The 16,084-nt window shown below is 42.8% G+C and overlaps 1 protein-coding gene across 3 annotated transcripts in view; it reads right to left on the bottom strand.

Annotated features, from left to right (window-relative positions):
- LOC108298615 (putative serine/threonine-protein kinase PRKY) overlaps positions 1-16,084 on the bottom strand; it is a 22,544-nt gene that overhangs the window by 2,532 nt on the left and 3,928 nt on the right. Inside the window, exons 2-3 of one of the 3 annotated variants that reach the window (XM_037735853.1) lie at positions 6,042-6,305; positions 472-526 (exon numbers count right to left, since the gene is read on the bottom strand). In XM_037735853.1, the coding sequence (XP_037591781.1) occupies positions 508-526; positions 6,042-6,271 (249 nt within the window). In that variant the 5' untranslated portion in view covers positions 6,272-6,305 and the 3' untranslated portion in view covers positions 472-507. Of the gene's footprint in view, positions 1-471; positions 527-2,281; positions 3,012-6,041; positions 6,306-16,084 lie in introns of those variants that run through there. The other 2 variants (XM_037735854.1, XM_037735852.1) reach the window with 2 other exon arrangements.

Genomic DNA, 16,084 nt, shown 5'->3' with positions numbered 1-16,084 from the left:
CAGTGTTATTATAATACCACACTTCAGACTTGAGATAAATTTTCCAACTGTAGCATTTTGTGCAGGATGTAAATATGCAGAATTACAAACAACTTGTTCAGATAGAAAGAGGAATTACAAACAACTTGTTCAAATAGAAAGAGGATGTTCCCTGAAAAATTGTGCTAGGCAACTAAAAAAAAAAAAACCTAATACTGGGATGCCCATGGCATTTTTAAAAACTCATTCCAGCCAGTCATGGTGGCTCATGCCTGTAATCCTAACACTTTGTGGAGCTGAGGTGGGGAGATAACCTGAGGTCAGCAGTTCAAGACTGGCCTGGCAAACATGGAGAAATCCCATCTCTACTAAAAATATAAAAATCAGCCAGGTGTGGTAGTGGGTACCTGTAATCCCAGCTACTCAGGAGGCTGAGGCAGGAGAATCCCTTGAATCCGAAAGGTGGAGGTTGCAGTGAGCTGAAATCAGGACACTCAACTCCAGCATGGGCAACACAGCGAGACAGTCTCAAAATAAAAAACTCATCCTAAGAAAACAAAAATAAGATACAGTTAGAAAAAAGAAAATGTAGTAATTTCTGGCTGATAAGCTTATATTTTTATTCTCACTCTTTGTAATATATATCTATGTTTATATATATCTATGTTTTTATATATATAAAATACACATTTATATATAGAGTCCATTTTAACTCCCTGTGGTTATCACAGAAAAGTATTTGTAGGAAGCTTTTTATTTTGTAATATAGCAGGAGAAATACTATAAAAGTACATATCATTAAAAATAAGAAAAATTATGCTTATTATATTGCTTTTATCAGCCTCTTTAATGAGGATGGTATGAAAATCTTGATGATAGGGTCACATCTTGCTTTTTTTTTTTTTCTAAGACAGGGTCTCAGTCTGTCACCCAGGCTGGAGTGCAATGGTGCAATCACAGATCACCACAGCCTCAACCTCCCAGGCTCATGCAATCCTTTCACCCCAGCCTCCCAACTAGCTATGACTACAGGTGTGCACCACCATACCAGACTGATTTTTTTGTAGAGAGGGAATCTTGCTATGTTGCAAAAGCTGGTCTTGAAATCCTGGGTTCAAGTGAGACTCCTTCCTGAGCCTCCCAAAATGTTGGAATTAAAGGTATGAGCCATCATGCATTTTGATCATATCTCATTTGTCTTGTTTTTGATCATACCTCATTTCTCATTACATCTGTCACTCTTCAGTCTTTCCTAGTAATTTAAATACCATACTAAACTTCATTCTTCCTGTCATTATTCTGAGTCAGTAAAATGAAGTCACTGTCACCAAATTTGGCAATAATAGATTTTTCCTGCCAATTTCAACATTTCATGAAAACTCTATACCTCATCTTTCAAGGCATCATTCTGAAGTAGTAAAACAGTAATTAATGGAAACTTGTGATTAGGAGAGTATAGATGGTTCTTGTCAGTTTTGTCTGTCAGGGGAAATGTAAGAATAATTTCAACACTCAAGGTTCCCAGACTGTGTTTCTTTGTTTGTTGTTTTGAAAAAACAAAAAACAAATTAGAGAAGAAATTTAAAACTACCTGGTGAAATAAAACTTGATGTATAGAATGTCACATTTGCAGCACAGGTCATTTAAAAGGATTTGAATGTCACATCCTTCAACAGTTTGGTGACTGAACACAAGTGGTACCCATCGCTCACATTTAGATAGGGAAGAATAGGGCAGGTTACATTACAGCAAGTAAAGTTAGTAGTCCCATTAGAATCAAACAAAGGAATTTGGACATTAAAAGCAACTGTGTTTCTGAGAAATTGAAAATAAGGGGATGGACAGGAATGTCCACAGCAGCACTGTTCACAGAGCCAAAAAGTAAAAACAACCCAAACACGGATTTAAAAAATGCATTTCACCTGAAGGTGCATGTTTATAACAGAACAAGTTACAGCTGCAAAGATACAGAACCAACCTAAGTGCCCATCGTCCAATGAGTGGATAAAGAATTTACATATACACCACAGAATATTCCTCAGAAGAATGAAATATGGCTGGGTGAGGTAGCTCATGCCTGTAATCTCAGCACTTTGGGAGGCCGATGTGAGTGGATCACTTGAGGTCAGGAGTTCGAGGCCATCCTGGACAACATGGGGAAACCTCATCTCTACTAAATACACAAAAATTAGCTGGATGTGGCTTTGGGAGGCTGCAGCAGATGGATCCCTTCAGGTCACGAGTTCCAGACCAGCCTAGTCAACATGGTATAAAACCTTGTCTTTACTGAAAATACAAAAATTTGCTGGGCATGATGGGGCACACCTGTACTCCCAGCTACTTGGGAGGCTAAGGCAAGAGAATGAGTTGAACCTGGCAGGCAGTGGTTGCAATGAGCCAAGATCACACCATTGTATTCAAGCATGGAGCAAGAAAGGGAGGCAGGGGGGAGGGGGAGAGAAAATAATGTCCTTTACAGCAATTTTGATGTAACTGGAGGACATTATCCTAAGTAAGTAACTCAGAAATGGAAAACCAAATACAACATATTCCTACTTACAGGTGGGAGCTAAGCTATGGGTTTTCAGGGCATAGAGAGGGGTATAATAGACACTGGAGACTCAGAAGTGGGGAGTGTGGGAGGTAGAGTAATGGATAAAATTACAGTATACACTATTTCGGTGACAAGTGCACTAAAATCTCAGACTTCACCACTGTACAATCTAACCATGTATCCAAAACCACTTTGATATGGTTTGAATTTGTATCCTTACCCAAATGTCATGTTGAATTATGATCCTCAGTTTTGGACGAGGGGACTGGAGGGAGGTGATTGGGTCATGAGGGCAGATTTCCTCCTTGTTGTTCTTATGAGTGTGAGTTCTCAGAAGATCTGGTTGTTTAAAAGTCTGTATGTTTTCTCCCTCTATGCTTTCTCTCTCCCACTCCATCCAGCCATGTGGGATATGCCTGCTTCCTCTTTACCTTGTGCCATGATTCTAAGTTTCCTGAGGCCTCTCTAGCCATGATTCCTGCAGAGCATTCAGAACCATAAGCCAATTAAACCTGTTTTCATAAATTACCAAGTTTCATATATGTCTTCATAACAGTGTGAGAACAGACTAATACACATGTGTACCCCAAAAGCTACAGAAATTAAAAAAAAATACATTTAAAAAATGTGGTCCATCAATATGACAGAGTGTTACTTGGCCCTGAAAATGAACAAGACACTGACACATCTACAATGTGGGAAGAAGAAAAACATAATGATGCACACCACACTGGAGATAAGCCATGTTTTGAAAAACCATGCTCAGAGAAAGAAGCCGGACACCAAAGGTCACCAATTGTATGAGTCACTTTATATGTAACGCTAGAATAGGCAAATCTACAAAGACAGAAATGATACTGATGGTTGCCTGGGGCTGAAGACAATGGGGAAACAGAAGGTAATAACAAAAGAATATGGCTTTTCTTTTTGAAGTGATGAAAATGACTTTAGCAATGGTTGCAGATATCCAGTAATCCACGTTTAATTGCACATGTTATAGTGGTGAATTTATGGTATATGAATAATCTCTCAATAAAGTTGTTTTTTAAAAAAGGACATGAAATAGTGGGAAGGGAAGGGTGGAGATTTGAAAGAGAAGTCCCACGAGGTGAATGCATAGGTAACCACAATGGCAACCAGGTAACAGAGCATATATCTGGCTGAGCAGCATCTCTGTGCCCAGAAGAGAGAGAGATGCTCCCATGAAGCTGAGGATGCCAACACTTCAGATCATTTGCTTGGTTAAGCCCCTTCCTGAAGCTAATGCTGATCTGTGGTCTATGTCTTCTTCTTCCTTAAAGAAGATTCTGAAAATTGCATAGCCAACAGGACCCACATAGAAATTGGATGTACTACTGGATACTCCTGTCCTTTTGGACAGATTGTCTCAATATTTCATCTTACTCAAGTCAAAGTTTCATTTGGTTTCCAAAGGGTAACTTTTTCTTCTCAACGGAGTATGTGTATATGTGTAAGGAAATATATCTATATGTAATTGTTACAGGCTGAAATGTTTCCCCTTAAGCCTTATATGTTGAAGTCTTAACCCCCAGAACTTCAGAATGTGACCATGAACCACAGCCTCCATGACGGTGACAAGATAAAGGTTTGTTCTTCAAAAGGACCAGTCTGTACTTTTTTGTCATGACAACCTGGGTAAACGAATTCAATCATGGATATATATACAATTATAAACTTAATATGTGTGCCCCCCCACCAAAGTTCCTCTGTTAAAATTTTGAAACTGTCACCCTCAAACTGACAGGATTAGGAGGTGGGGCCTTTGGTAGGTGATGAGGTCAGGAGGGTGGCACCTCATGAATGGCACTACTGCCTTTACAAAAGGGACACCAGAGAGTTCCATCATACCTTCCAGCCTCTGTATGTAAAGACAAAAAGAGAAGGCACTGTCTCTGAACAAGGAAATCCTCGCCAGACACCGAATCCACCACACCTTGATTCTCGACTTCCAGCCTGCAGAGCTGTGGGCAATAAATATTTAGGCTGCCTGGTCTGTGAGAAATTGTTAGTGTAGACCGCACTGGATAAGATAACATGTGATGGTTCACTTCGTGTGTTTGTGGGTGTGTGGTGCCCAGATGCTCATTCAAACATTGTTTCTGGGTGTGTCTGTGAGTATGTTTCCAGAAAAAAAACAAATATAATATCATACATATGATATAGTATTAAATATGTATACTGTATATGTTATATAATAATATATACTAATAATATATACACCTACACATATACACATTAAATGAACATTATAAATTGCAATTATAGTATACATATATAATACTGTATCATCAGTATCACATTTACTATATAATACAAAGTATATGTACATAGTATGTATAGTATAATTTATACCTACTATATGTACATATATGATAGTATATATGATTGTATTTGTATACATATGTATAGTGTATATTTAATATATATCATATATGCTATATATTACATTATATAAGGTTTATTATACTGTATACTGTATATTTAATACATAATGTAGTGTATATAGTATATATATGGTGTATATAGTGTATGTACTATATATATACAGTATATATGTATACATATGTATGTATATATGTGTATATGTATACTGTATATATATAGTGTAAATACAAATATATATACTATATACATATATTATGTATTAAATATTATACAGTATACATATATGTGTATATAAAATACAGTATACCATGTTATATAAAATATAGTGTCAGATACAGTTGTATTTAATATACATACACAATGGAAATATATATATATATATATGAAGAGATCAACATCAGAAAAAAGTAAATGCATGTATGTGTGGAATATTTAATTTTTCGTTGGATTTGTTTTTTCTTTTTTTGAGACACGTTTTTTTGCTCCTTCACTCAGGCTGGAGTATGTGATGAAGGCTCTCTGCACCCTGAACTTCCTGGGTTCAAATGGTCTTCCAACCTCAGCCTCCCAAGCAGCTGGGACTAGAGGTATGCACCACCACGGCCAACTTTTTTTTATTTTTAATTTTTAGGTAGAGATGGGGTCTCATATGTTGTCCAGTCTGGTGTCAAAGTACTGGGCTCAAGTGATTCTCCCACCTCAGTCACCCAAAGTGCTGAGCCATGGCACCTGGCCTTTCATTTTAAGAGCTACCGCATCCTAATCGGTGCAGATCTATTTCATACTCGGGGCAACTCAAACTTGGATATGATTTATTTCCTCATCATTTCGGATCAGCAACAGAAGTGTGGAGTTCCAGTTTCCTCCACAGTGGGGGTGAGGAAGAGTGACTTCGTATCCACCGGCGCTTTGCCAGCAATCGCAGCCCACCTAAAGAGAGGTGTGGGTCACACCTGGCTCTCTCAGCCCTGCTTGCCAGTGTCCCCACACATGGGAGTTAAACTCTGGTTCCCGATCTTTCCCTGCCTGACCTGCCACCAGTACCATGACCTTTCTCATTGCCAAGCAGCGCAGATCCCACCGGAGTTCACGTTCCTCCTACCTGTCTACCAGCTTCTTGGCGAAGCCGAAGTCCGTGAGCTTGATATGGCCATCCCTATCCAGCAGGATATTCTCCGGCTTCAAATCCCTGTAGACGATCTCCTTGGAGTGCAGGTACTCGATGGCACAGATGATCTCTGCTGAGTAGAAGAGCCCCGTGGTGCTGGAGAAGCGGCCCCGGTTGCGCAGGTAGCTGAAGAGCTCGCCGCCCGGCACGTACTCCATGAGCATGTAGAGGAAGCGCTCGTCATGCCACGTCCAGAACCTGTGGGGACAGCACACGCTCAGGGCTCCGCCAGGGCAGGGCAGAGCGCACGCCTCTGGCTGGGTGTCAGCACACACTCAGGGCCCCTCCAGGGCAGGGCAGGGTAGGGGGTACACTGTGAGGTACATGTTGGGATACAGGTACAGGTAGACGCCAAGATGTGTGTACAGACACAGTAATAGCTCGGGACACATGTCAGGACATGGAGCACACAGATATCAGCACACGGGTAATGGCAGATGTTAACATACAGGTATACACAGGGGTCAGAATGCACGCACACATAGATGTTACAATGTGCTTAGAGAAAGATGTTAGGACATGGGTGGAGATGGGGGCTGATACACAGGTGTAAACAGTGTTACAACATGGTATTGAATATGAATACAGATATGTTAGCATATGTGTGTGGAAAGATGTTCATATGTAGTTATAGAAAGATGGTAGGATATAGGTGTAGATGGTTGTTAGGATATGGGTGTAGATGGGTGTAGACAGGTGTTAATATATGGGTGTAGATGGTTGTTAGGATATGGGTATAGATGGATGTAGAAAGGTGTTAATATATGGGTGTAGATGGATGTAGACAGGTGTTAATATATGGGTGTAGATGGATGTTAGGATATGGGTGTAGACAGATGTTAATATACACGTAAAGATGGCTGTTAGAATATGAATGTAGATAGACATTCTCATAGTGGTATAGAGAGATGTTAGGATATGGATGTAGACTGGTGTTGCTCTGTGGGTGCAGATAGATATTAAGATATGGTTGTAGGCAGATGTTGATATACAGGTGTAGACGCTAATATATGCGTTAGATGGTCAGCTGTGCATACAGACAGATGTTAGGCTATGCGTGTGCATAGCTGTTACTCTGTGGGTACAGGCAGGTGCTGAGGTCTGCATATAGCCAGATAGTAATCCATCAGTACAGGCAGATGCTAAGACACATGTACATGTTAAGATAGGTGTATTATCAGGTATTAGGATAAGCATATAGATGGATATTAAAATATGAATTACATAGATGTTGCATTAGTCCATTCTGGCTGCTATCACAAAAATACCATATACTAGGGGGCCTGACAAACAGGAAACACATATTCCTCTCACTTCTGCTCATGTCTGTTGCCCAGGCTTGTAGTGCAATGGTGTGATATCAGCTAACTGCATCCTCCCTCTCTCAAGTTCAATTGATTCTCCTGCCTCAGCGTCCCAAGTAGCTGGAATTACAGGTGCCCACCACCACACTTGACTAATTTTACTATGTAATCATTGTTTTCTAGAATAATGTGTTGGAATTCTAAAAACCTACCACATACTCACATTCTTTCCATCTCATAGCTGACATCTGGAGTCATTTTTTCCTAGCTAAATGCCCTACTTTTCTGCTTTGCACCATTCCTGGTGGGCAAGAGTGTTCGTCTCAGTCATATTTCATGATATGCGCATGGTCTCTCAAATGCATGACAGTCAAACTGTACTTTGTGGATGAACTTAGAAGACAACCATGATTTCACTGTTTTGGTGGGGAAATATTTTCCAAGGTCCAAATACTATCTTACCAGTCAACTTTTACAGTAAACTTCCGTGTCAGCTGCTGACTTTCTAAACTTCTTCAGGGCACAAGGTGGAAGGAAAATTTAGCTACAACTGACCAGCCGAGGTGTGATATTTAAGATTCGGGGGTTAACACTGAGCTCTTGAAAATACCATAAATGGTCAAAGCAACAGCAAGACCACTGTCTACAACTGTTAATCTGGCTGAAGAGAAGATACACAGCTTTATCAGCTGTTTCCCTATGGCTCAAATATGCAAGAAAAAGATGCATGCCTACACAGACACAGTGACACACACACACACACACACACACACTGACACACACACACAATATCTCTCTTTCCCTCTCTCTCTCTCTCTCTCTCTCTCTTTCTCTTCCCCACCCCCCATCAAATAGTTTGCAACACATTCTTTGCATATATTCTGTACCCTCCCCTACCTACCCCACTCTAGGCTAATTTGATAATTAAAGAACAATGCATAACCTTGACACATGTAGCAACAGCTCACCCTACAGGAGCATCAGAGATAATTAACCATGGTGGGATATTAGAAGGATTTGGGGAGGTTAGAAGCAAGGGATGAAAGAAGTTCCAGGATTAAGGACGTATGTGGAATATGCAAGCCCCTGACAGTACAATGATCTCAGTTTCTGTCACCAGGCTTGCAGGGGAAGCGCAATTTCAACCATGGGTAGGATGATCTGTACTGGAAGAGAGTTAAGGCTTCGTATCAAATGAAAAGAGGAGGGAAAGGAAGAGGAGGGGAGAGGAGGAGAGAAGAGGTAGGCAGGAGACAAGAGGTAGGGAGGAGAGAAGAGGTGGAGAGGAGAGAAGAGATGATGGGGAGGAGAGAAGAGGTGGGGAAAGAAGAAAGGAGGGGAGGGGAGAAAAAGCTACTGAGAAGTGTAAGGTTCGATGAATATACATTTGTTCCACAACTGTCTCAATAAAATCAAATAAATACAATAAATACAAGCGCGTGGTGGCAGAAGCCTGCAATACCAGCTACTCAGGAGTCTGAGGCAGGAGAATCGCTTGAGCCCAGATTGCGCCACTGCACGCCAGCCTAGATGACAGAGCAAGACTCCATCTCAAAAGAAAAATATAACAATAATAATCATCATAGCCATTCCAATAGATAACTACATAAAGAACATTTTGCATATAAAAGCCACAGAAAATGTAGTATATCAACACTGCAATAAAAAATAAAATCATGTCTTTTGCAAAGACAGGGATGAAACTAGAAACCACACCTGTAGTCCCAGCTACTCTACAGGCTGAGTCAGGAGAATCACTTGAACCCAGGGGGCAGAGGTCGCAGGGAGCAAAGACTGTATCACTGCACCGCATCCTGGTGACAGAGAGAGATTCCATCTCAAAAAAGATGGATAGAAAAAGAAAACAAGAGACAAAAATGGTGCATACTCTAGTGACATGATGCGAAAACTGGAAGGGGCAGGTGTGGGTGTGTGCATGCATATATGTGTGCATGCAAGTGTATGTACACGTGCACTTCTGTGTGCATGTGTGTGTGTGAGGGGATTTTTAGACACAGAATACAGAAGGATATAGTTGTAATGGCTGTGAAATACAGTACTTGGCATTGAGGGACAGTGAGTGGAAGAAAGGAAAACTTGAGGCAAGCCTAAAAAAAAAATGTACATAACTAAAACACTGCACAGGCACCCTACACCCATGGGAAAGGCAACTAATTATAATACTAAAATTGTATTCAAGGGGCTATGCACACTGGTTCACGCCTGCAATCCCAGCACTTTGGGAGACTCAGGCAGGTAGATCACCTGAGGTCAGAATTCCAGATCAGCCTGGTTAACAAGGTGAAAACCCATATTTACTAAAATCACAAAAATAGCCAGGCGTGGTGGTAAACACCTGTAATCCCAATTTCTCAGGAGGCTGAGGTGGGAGAATCACTTGAACCCAGCAAGCAGAGGTTGTGGTGAGACAAGATCACACCACTGCACTCCAACCTGGGTGACAGAGCAAGTCTCCATCTTAAAAAAAAAAAAAATTAAATTAAAACAATGTTTTCAAGCAGCTGAAAGCAGGCACTGGAACAGATACTACCAAACTGTGTTTATAGCAGCGTTATTCACTACAGCCAAGAGGTAGAAGGCACCCTAGTGTCCACGAATGCAGGAATGGACAAACACATGCTGTGTCGTCTCTGCAATGGAATATGACTCAGGCTTAGAAAGGAAGGAAATCCCTTTCTGCAGCATAGCGGAATCTGAAGGACATTTCAGTAAGTGAAAGAGCCAGTCACAAAAGGACAAATACTGTATGACTCTACCTATATAAGGTTCCTAGAATCACCAAATTCATAGATGCACAGAGTACAAGGTAGGTTGCCAGGCGGGGCTGCAGGAAGGGTCATAGGTGTTTCATGAGGACGGTTTCAACTGACGAAGATGAAAAGGAATTCTGGAGAAGGATGGGGGTGACGGTCGCATAGAAACATAAATGTGTTCCGGGCCACTAAACTGGGCATCTTTTTTTTTTTTTTTTGAGACAGTCTTACTCTGTTGCATTGCCCAGGATAGAGTGCAGTGGCACAATCTCAGCTCACTGCAGCCTCCACCTCCTGGGTTCAAGTGATCCTCCTGCTTCAGCTTCCTGAGTAGTGAACTGTATATTTTAAAAATGGTAAAAATGATGCCTGACACGGAGGTTTATGTTTGTAATCTCAGCACTTTGAGAGGCCAAGGCGGGAAGATTGCCTGAGGTCAGGAGTTTGAGAACAGCCTGGGCAACAAAGCAAGATCACAACTTTGCCAAAAATTTAAAAATTCATTGGGCCTTGTAGCATGTACCTGCAGTCCTAGCTCTACTTGGGAGGCTGAGGTGAGAGGACTGCTTGAGCCAGGTAGTTGGAGACCAGCCTGTGTAACACAGCAAGACCATGTCTATATCAAAAACTTAAAAATTAGCCAGGCATGGTAGTGCATACCTGTAGACCCAGCTACTTGGGAGGCTGAGGCAGGAGGATCACCTGAGCCCAGGAGGTTGAGGCTGCAGTGAGCCATGACTGCACCAGTGCAATGCAGCGTGAGCAACAGGGCAAGATGTCATTTCTTGGTGGGGGGTGAGGGAAGCGAAAATAGGAAAATCTTATGTGACATATGTTAACAAAATAAAAGAAAATCTTAAAGAATGTATTCCAGCACAAAGAGAAATCTATGAATCCATGAACAGGAGGTAAAGTCAACATGAAGAAAGAGTACATGTCATCAACATTGACTGAGGCAAGGGAGGATTCCATGTCCCCTCCCCTCCGCAGTGACCTCAGCTGAGCTGCGCCGTCCTCTTAGCTGAAAGCAGCGCTTTCCATTTGGAAGCTGATCTGCTGTCTTTTATTTGCAGATTCTGCGGGCATGGCTTTTCCTCTAAGGAGGTTTTTTTTTTTTTTTTTTTTTTTTTTTTTTTTTTGTTTTTGTTTTTATGAACAGGCAAATCAGCCTCACTAATTTGGAGATGCCTGACTTAGAAGTTGGTTCTCCTCCCTCCAGAGGCTGCCATGAAGCTGGGATCTTGTCAGGAGAAGAAAATGAACCGTCGGCATCCTGATTCCTCCAGCATCGCACTACGCCACGTGAGGCTCCGGAAAGGTCCTACTTTCCGACCTGGCCCCTCCGCAACCGGGCCTTAAGCGAAGGTGACCCAGCAGCCACACTGCAGCTCCCTCCCTCCAAGGACCCTGCCTCGGGATCTCTTCTGAGACCGTTGCCTGTAGACGCTTTGCCCTCAAAGGTTCCCAAATTGGAGTGCACTCTCTCTGCTTGTATTTCCTCACTGTCCAGCAGCCCAAATGCACGGCTGGGCCAGACCTGCCTCTTGCCCCAGTCCCCATGGCGGCGTCCTACACATCTGAACCCCTCCTCATCTGAACTCTGATTTAAGTTCTTCCCCCATGTCCCTTCTGTCCCTATAGTGACCGATGGCTTCCATGTCATTCCCTGTCTAGAATGCTTTTTCCACTATGTAAGGCCGGTTGCCTCGCTGGGAGCTGAATGGACACACCCAACCCTCTCCGTGCTAGATAACTACGTCATCACCTCAAGTTCATTATCTATCCTCGTCACATGGCTTCCCCACACCCACCTCTGCATACCACAGCAAAGCCCACACTCAGCACGAAAGTATACACTCAACCCCAGCCGGCCATTGAAAAACCCCGCCAAAAATTATTAAAAAAGCCTCTCCAAACCCTGCCCAATAGCCCCTTGCCGGCACACTTACCCAGAGTCCCGCCCACCTACCAATGACAGCTCCCTCCATGCACTTCCTGTTTCCCAACAGCCAATAAAGCTGCCTTCACTTTGTTTCCCAAAAGCCAATCAATTGCCTCCCCTCCCCATAAAACTGCACACCCTAAACATCCGGGCGCGACTCCTCTGGCCCCTTCTCGGACCATAGAACCTCGACCGGGAGCTGAATAAATTGGCTTTTACTTTTCTTATTCCGGCCTCATTTCCTCATTTAACTCAGCAATAGACCTTACACACTACCCACCCCTTTCAGCCAATAAACCCCTACTCCTCCTGCAAAACTTTCTGTACATGTCCATTTCACCTTCACCCCTTACCTATTGCCCTACAGACCTGGTAACTCTTTTCCATGTCTCAGTGGGACTCCTCTCACACTACACAGGTCTCCTTAGGGCCATGAACCTGAACATACAAATCTCTATTCAGAAGACACTACAATTGCATTCTATTTCAATAATGCCACACATCTACAACCATCTGATCTTTGACAAACCTGACAAAAACAAGCAATGGGGAAAGGATTCCCCATTTAATAAATGGTGTTGGGAAAACTGGCTAACTATATGCAGAAAGCTGAAACTGTATCCCTTCCTTAAACCTTATACAAAAATTAACTCTAGATGGAGTAAGGATTTAAACATGAGACCTAACACCATAAAAACCCCAGAAGAAAACCTAGGCAATATCATTCAGGATATAGGCATGGGCAAGGACTTCATGACTAAAACAAAAAAGCATTGACAACAAAAGCCAAAATTTACAAATGGGATCTAATTAAACTTAAGAGCTTCTGCACAGAAAAAAAAAGGGACCCCACGCACACAAGAAGTCCATCCTGTCTGTGCATCTGCTACAGTGGATGTCAACAGGGCTGATTCTGCTCCTGGAAATAGACACTAGACAGTGTCTGGAGACATCTTTCGCATTCACACTGGGGTGGGGTGCTAGAGACATCTGGAGGGGGAGCCCAGACACACTGCTCGGCACCCTGCAGTCCAAGGACAGCCCCACCAGAGAATCCTCCAGCCCAAATGTCAGCACTGCTGAGGCTGAGAAACTACTAATACATTCCACCATCCATCAGTCAGTCACCTATCTATCTCAATGTCTATCAGCCATCTATTGTCTATAGCTACTATCTATCAATCAATCATCTATTGCAAGATCTATCAGTCACCTATCATCTATAGCCATCTACCTCAGTATCTGTCATCTATCAATATCCATCTCCATATCGATCTCTATCAATCCATCCACCTATCACCTATCTATCACAGTGGTTCACAAATGGGGATACCTTTCTGTCCCCCACAGGGGCATCTTCACAGTATTTAGAGACATCTTCAGTTGTCACAGATAGGATGGGTGCTCTTGGCATCTGCTGGGTGGAGCCCAGGTACGCTGCTCAATACTCTGCAGCGCACAGGATGCCCACCACAGAGACCTCCATGATCCCGCCCCATGTGTCAGCACTGCTGAGGTTGAGAAACTCTCTTTTAGCATGAGCGCTCTGTCCATATGCAATCGGTCATCAATCTGTCAATCACCTATCCATCTCAGTATCTATCATCTAGACCTATCTGTTTATATTAATATCTATTATCTATCACTTTTCTTAACATATGTCATCTATTAGCTACCCATCATCTATTCACCTATAAATCACTCATCATTTACACCTATTCTAACATCTATCATCTATCATCTATCCACCTCAACACACACGTACCTATGGTATTTACCTATCAGCTGTCTGTCTGTCATGGTAGTTTGCCAGCGGAGTTAACACTGCCCTCCCTCTGTGAAGGAACACTGGTGATGTCTGGAGGCATTTCTGGTTTTCCGACCTGGAGTTGCTGCTCCTGCTCCTGGTGGGTGGAGCCCAGGGACACGGCCCAACACTGCAGTGCGCAGGACGGCCCCACCCCAGAGACTCCTCCAGCTGGAAATGTCAGGCACCTCTGCTGAAAATGCTCGCTTAATACCCGCATCAAGAAAAGGTCCAACACCTCAAACCGCCAGTAAGAGGTGGCGGCAGGCGGGCACCTTTAGCCAATCCATCCATTCTGTGCTGCCTTGGTGCAAGTCAAGTCAGCATCGCAACGGGGCTACCCAGAACGCGGCACAGCGGGAAGCCCCATCCCAAGGGGCCGGGGGCCTGGCCTCAGCCATGCGAAGGCACGCGCTCTCCCCAGGATGATGACGATTTTAAACTGAACACATATTTGCCCTCATGGCAGGCAGCAAAATGTATCTGTAACCGGCAAAAAAGAGCAATTCAAAAAACTACCAACTGAGGACCGGGCGCGGTGGCTCCCAACTGTCATCCCAGCACTGTGGGAGGCTGAGGCAGATGTATCACTCAGTCAGGAGTTTGATACCAGCCTGGCCAACATGGTGAAACCCCATCTCTACTAAAAATACAAAAATTCACTGTGCATGGTGGTGCCACCTGTAATCCCAGCTACTCAGAAGGCTGAGGCAGGAGAATCACTTGAACCGGGGAGGTGGAAGTTGCAGCGACTTGAGATGGCACCACTGCACTCTAGCCTGGGAGACAGAGGGAGACTCCGTCTCAAACAAACAAAAAACAAAACAAAACCTACCACCCGGCAAACAGTGACCAACGACTGTGATCTCTTCTCATCCAGTTCAGAGAAAGCCCCACCAACCAGTGAGAGGCAAAGCCAAGTGCTTTCAGGGTTTTAGAGCAGTGTCCATCACTCAAGTGGCATGCAATCCACGACCCCCAGTGGATCCCTGAAGCCACAGACAGCCCCAGTCCTGTATGAACTGTTCATAAAATCTGATCTCCGACTGCGAAGTGACTAACAGGTGGGCAGGTATACAGTGTGGAGACCCAGGATGAAGAGATGAATCACATCCCGAGCAGGACAGAGAAGGACAGTGTGAGATTTCATCAGGCTACTCAGAAGGGCATGCAACTGAAAACTTATGTACTACTTAGTTCTGGAATTTTCCATTTAGAATTTTCAGACCAAAGCTGACCACAGGTAACTAACTGCAGACAGGAGGGAACTATGTTTGGTCAGTATAAAAATCTATGAACCTGTCACCTGTGGTGAATTTCCCACTACAGGGAAAGCAGAACTTTTATTGTTTGTACCTGTTATGTTTGGAATTGTCAGCACACAGCAATACTTGATTCAAAGAGAAATCTCTATAAAGGAGTTCCTTCATCTACCCACTCACAAAAACCTTGGCTGTGTAGGGCTCTCCAACTGTTATATCCAAGTCCACAAAAATATACTCTAAAATTTAACACAACAAATAAATCATTTCAAAAGAAAATCAACTCTAGGTTCTTTAGAACAACAGCAATCAATAATGTTCTTACGGAACATTATCAGTATAAAATACCACTAAGAAATTTAACATTTTCTGAGTTTTGTTTTGTTTTTTAAGAAACAGGGTGTCACTCTGTTGCCTAGGATGGAGTACAGTGGCGTGACCACAGCTCACTGCAGCCTTGAACTCCCAGGCTTAAGCAGAAGCCAGGTTAATTTTTTAATTTTTTCTAGTGACAGGGTTTCACAATGTTGCACAGATTGGTTGTGAACTCATGGCCTCAAGTGATCTTCCTGCCTCAGCCTCCCGATTGCTGAGATTACTGGCATGGGCCACCGCACCCCACACATTTTTTGATATTGAAAAACACAGAAATCACTGACATCATGTTTTATTTATTGTGAAATAAATAAATTTCAGATTTATTGATTTCACAAATCTGAAATAGCAGAGGAATGAGAAAAAGCGGGGAATGAAAAAAAGAAACCAAATATGAGAGAGGACAAACAGAGACAGGCTGGCCTAACACAGGATGTGCTCGGGACAGGTGAGTCCCCTGAGTGCCCTTTCTCTAATTTATTTTATTTTATTGTATTTTTTTTTTTTTTTTTT

This window comes from Cebus imitator, unplaced genomic scaffold, assembly GCF_001604975.1.
Source record: "Cebus imitator isolate Cc_AM_T3 unplaced genomic scaffold, Cebus_imitator-1.0 Scaffold1017, whole genome shotgun sequence".
Classification (NCBI taxonomy): Eukaryota; Metazoa; Chordata; class Mammalia; order Primates; family Cebidae; genus Cebus; species Cebus imitator.
This window is presented reverse-complemented; position numbering and strand designations above follow the sequence as displayed.